Source organism: Callionymus lyra, chromosome 3 (assembly GCF_982586985.1).
Source record: "Callionymus lyra chromosome 3, fCalLyr1.hap1.1, whole genome shotgun sequence".
Classification (NCBI taxonomy): domain Eukaryota; kingdom Metazoa; phylum Chordata; class Actinopteri; order Syngnathiformes; family Callionymidae; genus Callionymus; species Callionymus lyra.
The window spans coordinates 29,830,413-29,836,472 of NC_141820.1; the positions used below are offsets into that span (position 1 = coordinate 29,830,413).

Sequence of the window (6,060 nt, forward strand, 5' to 3'; positions counted from 1 at the left end):
GTACAACAACCAAGACCCACTCGCTCAAAATGGTGGCAGTAATATCACTCCATAGCCGTCCGCCATGATGTGACGTGCGCCGTTAATCCCACCCCGTGATAACACAATGACGTATCCCGCCCACGCCGTGTCGGCACAGTCGGCGCAGAGTCATGAAGGTGTTTATAAACAAGTCACCCTCCAGGTAATGTTCATATATAAGGCGCTCTGGAATATAAGGCGCACTGTCGTTTTTCGAGAAAATTAAAGGCTTTTAAGTTCGCCTTATAGTGCGGAAAATACAGTAAACATTAAGCCACACAAACCATAATAATAAATCCAAAATGAGTCAAATGAGATTTTACCATCATTTTCAAATCAGTTTCAAAACATCAATGCCAGGCAGAGGTATATAGATTAAAAAAAACAAAAACAAACTTCTTACTAGAAATAAAAGAGAAATTGATTTATATTTCAAACACCTGTTTGTTGGTTTTAATAGTCAAATGGAATTGTAATTAGAATTGTTCAATTGCAAGTGTTTACTTTTTGGTAATTTTTTGATTATGTAATATATATATATATATATATATATATTTACAAATACAAATGTCTTACTTAGTTAGTTACTACTGGCTGTGACTTATTGAACGATTGATCCACTTCACAGACACCCAGATATTTTCAATCTTTATTGAGTCCAGTATACACGCCCTGACACCATGAACTTTTCCTCCAAGAATGATAAACAAAGTGCAGAAACCCAGAAGGAGAAAGAAACCAAATGAAATATGGACAGTGAAAACTTTTCTGCAAAATTTGGCATATGTATATGTATATTGCAATATTACAGTCTTACAAACAAATTTACAACAAATTCATCATCAATACACTCGCGTAGAGAGACAGTGAGGGGCCATCTTCTGATCATGTGATATGCATGATCCATTACAAAGAGTACTCGTACTCCTCTGCGCTGCGGCGTCCAAAATCCATCCAGCCTAAGTAATCTCTGTCCGCTATCCGGTGGTTGGCAGCCAGTCCGCCGATCTTGTTGTTGGCTGTGGAGTTTCTACGCACGGAACCTGAGGAGAGGAGGAGGATGGTTGGAGGGGTGAGGCGGGGGAGTGAGTGGGCGCCAGAGAATCAGAGCTGAGAGTTAGAATTCCTCGTTCAGGAAACTTTAGCAAAGTTTTTTTTTTTTTTCTTAACACTTGAACCGAAAACTTTTTGAACGACACTTTCCATGAGTTCTTTTGCATATAGATGTCAGCAACAGATCAGCAGTGAATCTTCTGTGAACATCCTTCGTTTTTTATTTTTTATCTGTACTCATTAGTTACCATACAAACCATATGCAATAAAATAGTGAAATTTTAAGGATTACATCTTTGTGTAATAAAAGGAAGCAGAAAAACAATTCAAATCATTTTCAAAAGGGCTTCACACTTATAAATATATGGTCTAAACTACCAAAACCATTGCAATATTATATTAGATATTAGTCATAATTTGCTGTAAATTAAAGGTCATATTAAATTATATCATCAACTATTATATCATAGAAAAATCCCAAGATGCATTTTGAGACGTTCATTTGGCAAAATATACGGAAAAATACCCTCTATGGTGAGTGAAAAGACTTGCTCAATAATTTACTGGCTGACGCAATGATAGTTCCAGCGCCAACACTGCTGTTTGCCGACCACATATCTATCTGAGGAAACTTCTATCAGTCAACACCATCCCTGGAATGATTGCCCCAAATATCCGTTGATTTCAAATCAAGTCCATAGTGGGATTACTGATCGTTGTTGAGTATGTTGTTGAACCCTGGATACACATGTACATAATGAAAAGGCAAAAAAACAGGGTTCTTGTTTTTAAAAATGTACATTTTTGAGAAAGATTATCAGCAACAAGATTATCAATCGTGAAGATTGGCCTCAATATCATGTGACAATCAAGGAGTGATGGTGTGATGAAGCTTCATGAATCAGTGTCATTATTGTCAGAGTCCACTAGATGGCGGTCTCTGCACTATATTTCCTTTGTTGTGAATAGCTGTTCTAATGAATGATCACATCATTTCTAAACGAATGGCGCCACCTACTGACCTCTAAACAACATGACACTGCTTCATGAAGCTTCATCAGACCATCACTAGATACAACAGTAGTTTGACTCGACTGGTTCTAATTTTATTACGCTCTACTTTTTAGAAAATTGTACGACTATATTTAGCCTTTCCAACACTAAACTAAAATTTCCTGAACCTTTTATTTGGATTTATCTGGTTCCCCATTCAAATGCGACAATAATCACAAAATGCATGTTTTTCTTACCCTTTTGTATCATTATTAAAAAAAAAAAAACATATTTTGCAGTGCAAATACAAATAAAGATGTCTATTTAATCTTGTTCTGCTTGTATGTTCATCCCAGCGTCCAATATTATGTTTTCTGTAAGAGCAACTAATGATCTTTTAAATCATGATCATCATAAATGATCTTTCTTCAGTTATTTTGACATATGTCTTTACTAATAAATACTTTTTGAGAGTTTGTTTTTTATTGGAAGGGAACATATGCACCATCCAAGATGATAAGTTAGGAGGACAAAGGAAAACTTATACCAGCGTTTGTACTTTGATGTGATCATTTCACCTGCTAAATATGAATCTTTAGCTTTAGAATTCACTACAAACATGTTCTGACATCAGATAATCTTGAAAATTAGAGGTCGGTTAGTTACAGATTTACAAGGAAGAAACACATGGATATAGTTTCTATAATTGTTGTTATGGGTATAACTTCTTTGAATTGTAAATAAACATACAATATGTATATTTGGGGCTTTTGACCCTTTTTAAAAAATGTCTGTTTAATGTTGGAAGGATGTCGGGCTTCTTGAACTTCATGGTTCAAATAAATATGGCAGCAGTCCTTCGTTAGAATCAATTCTCTTCTACATCAATTGATTTCAATTCTTTCTCAAACTAAATAATCAAACTAATCACTAAAGTCTTTAAAGATATCGCTCACAACTTAATTGTATTAAGCTGAGCCCGTTTACATCCATGGTTCCGCTCATGACATCACGAAATGCCAACGTTCAACCCCCTGAATTGTGCGCGTCACGATGGTATTTATGGCAAAACTGTATTAAATGTGTTTGTCAACATATTTCCAATGAAAGGTTGATTGACAGGTCATATCAACTACACTTTAACAATGTTAGATTCTTAAACTCTGTTGCTCAGTCTTGACGAGATTTGGTTCGACTTGTTATTGTAGACGATAACTAGTCACGATCTCTTTCACACACACACACACACACACACACAGTGTCTGACACCCTTCCCGTAATGAGGGGCGCACGGTAACAGCTACCGGTGAATACCTCCTCATTTCCTCCATCATGATCATGGCTGCTCTCTCTGACCTCTCCACCTTCGAAAATGAATAAATCATAATCATCTTCAGTTTATTCCACTTACTGAGAGTGAGTCCTGTCAGTTTGCCTATGATTTATACTCTTGCTGAAATACAGTTTTCACTCCACCCACGCCTTCCTACGCAACACACACACACACACACATACACACACACACACACACACACACACACACACACACACTCCAGGTTCCCTGGAGAGCAGGCTGCAGAAGGCTCGACAACGACACCTCCCACACCGAAACATGCAACTGAGCAGCCAGCAAAACACACACACACACACACACACAAACGCCCACTTACATCGCCACACACATCAGAAACTGTGAGCTACGGAATATTAAGTTCATTGCGGCCTTTTGTCCTCTCATCGACTCTCCACTGTCTGATTGAAATCCGTCCAAATACTCCTCACACAGTCAACGTTTCTCAGACTAATGATGATTCCATCCTTTTTATGTTTATTTCAGCGGAATTAATACAACTTATGAAAGAGTTCACTTTGCTTCCTGCCTGGTGACAAGGGATTACATTTATATCAATATTTTCCTGCATGTCTGTCTCAAGAGACGAGGTGTCGGACTGATGAAAGAGAGAAAAAGTGGGAGAAGATGTGTGGAGACAAGCCGGAAGACACTAATTAGAGGCTTCTCTCTGGGACCACAAAAGCTTTTCAGAGCCACTTACTCATGTTAACAAAGCTGGTTCCAGTCATTTGTGAAACCAGAGAGGAGAAGGAAGCGAAGAAAACCAGGGTGAAAGTACAATAATCAGCATTCTATATTCACATTACTGCGAATTTGAACTGCGTAGAAACATTATGACCGGTTAAAAACAAATATTATTAATTGATATTGAAGTAATGGACGCATCCAAGTCAAGGCAATTATAATGTAACATTGTAGCAAGATAAACCAAAAATGCAAGAAAATGCATTATTACACTAAAAATGTATGCTTTAATTTAGTATTTATAGTAATAATATTACAACATATTATTTGATGGTGGAAATATTTTGAAAATAAAGATGACAAGATACAAATTAAATTACTAAAAAATAAAATAATTTTGATCTCAGTGATCTTTAAAAAAAGGAATGATTTTCAACACTGTTCTTCTTTAGACCAGATCGTATTCTTCTTTAGACCAGATCGTATATTAAAAGTATCTTAAACGGCATTTATTCGATAAATAAGTATTCACAAATGGTTTTAACTTTTGTAAGAAGCACTGATTTAAGTTTTGTTGAAAAATCTTTAACAGATGCTTCAGGAAGTAGCGTCTGTTTTATGTATTTAGATGTTTTTACAGTTTTTATTCACATAAATGTTTATCTACACAAGTCACCTCTTGTATTTGATGGATCTCAGGGTCTCAGGAAGTTTTGACAGAATACATATGAAACCCCAAATGGATAGTGGTTGTATTTATTTGTTATTTGAGAAATATAAAATGCATATATTTACTGAAAAATACTCAGAAATATGGGACACAAACCTTTCCTGTTGGCGATGAGTCTTGCCAGCAGCTCGCTGAGGTTCGCCCGGGACTCTGCATCCTCCTCCAGTGGAGCCTTCATCTGAGCAGCAGAGCGACGGTGACGAAGATGAAGCTCGCCCAGGTCCTGGGCGTCCACGAGGAGAGCTGCCGCGAACGCAGACCCTCAGTCAAACACACACATGACAAGACCAGGAGGGAATAGACGAGGTGTTTACCTTCAGAGGGGCCGGAGAGCTGGCTCTGGTCCCGGCGCTGGGAGGAGAAGGGGAGACCCAAACAGCTGGTGCACAGGACCGCCAACATCAGACACACACTCAGCCCTGCAGTCATCTGAGGGAACACAGTCGCACAGGACATATTTAATAAGCTCCACTGGAGGATGAGAAAGAATCTTTCACAGCTGTGAGACTCCTGAGACCCCGAAACATCTGCTGCATCAACTAATGATGCTCCTGAGGGTGCAAACCAGATGTTCACACGCTCATCCCAACACTCCTTCTGACTTTCCAGCAAAAAAAACCCAAACGTTTATATATATATATATATATATATATATAGTAATAAAACACATTATGAGTTAAACATCCACAACATTTTCAATATAAATCCAACTTAGAATCAAGTTGCAAAGACAAGAGCGTCTCTTACCTTGAGAAGGAGGTTTGGCGTGTTAAAGTGTGAACAAGAGGAGAGCACTTCTCCGTGGAGTGGGAAGGATGCTGCCTTTATACTCCCCGCTCGGTGCTGGGTGTGTGCGTGGGTGTGTGTGTCTGTGTGTGATTGTTCACTCAGTGTGTTTGCTTCTTCACTTTTACTGTCTATTTGCTGATCACGAAATCGACCAGAAGCAGCAGTTAACACTTTTTTTGATTGTGTGTGTGTGTGTGTGTGTGTCACGTTCTCACAAACACATGATTTAATATTATTTCTAATCATGTCACGAATTTCACATAAAGTCTTATTTAAGAGCCAACAGGCATTGAGAAATAATGAATATTTAATCTTTATATCCACAAACAGAGACAAACAAATGCTTGTGTTCACACATTTCTTTTTTTTAAACTATTATTTGAATCCTTTTGTTTTACTAACCGCTGATGAGTGACCCTGTTAGGGATTAAACTTA

The 6,060-nt window shown here is 37.8% G+C and overlaps 1 protein-coding gene across 1 annotated transcript; it reads right to left on the bottom strand.

Moving 5' to 3' along the window:
- Positions 1–656: 656 nt before the first annotated feature.
- Positions 657–5,679, bottom strand: LOC148084424 (cholecystokinin-like). The gene is made up of 4 exons (XM_087787488.1): positions 5,583–5,679; positions 5,150–5,264; positions 4,932–5,078; positions 657–1,064 (listed from the first exon to the last, which is right to left on the bottom strand). The coding sequence occupies exons 2-4, from the start codon at positions 5,262–5,264 to the stop codon at positions 928–930; spliced, it is 399 nt and encodes a 132-aa protein (XP_087643614.1). The 5' UTR covers positions 5,583–5,679; the 3' UTR covers positions 657–927.
- Positions 5,680–6,060: the final 381 nt, after the last annotated feature.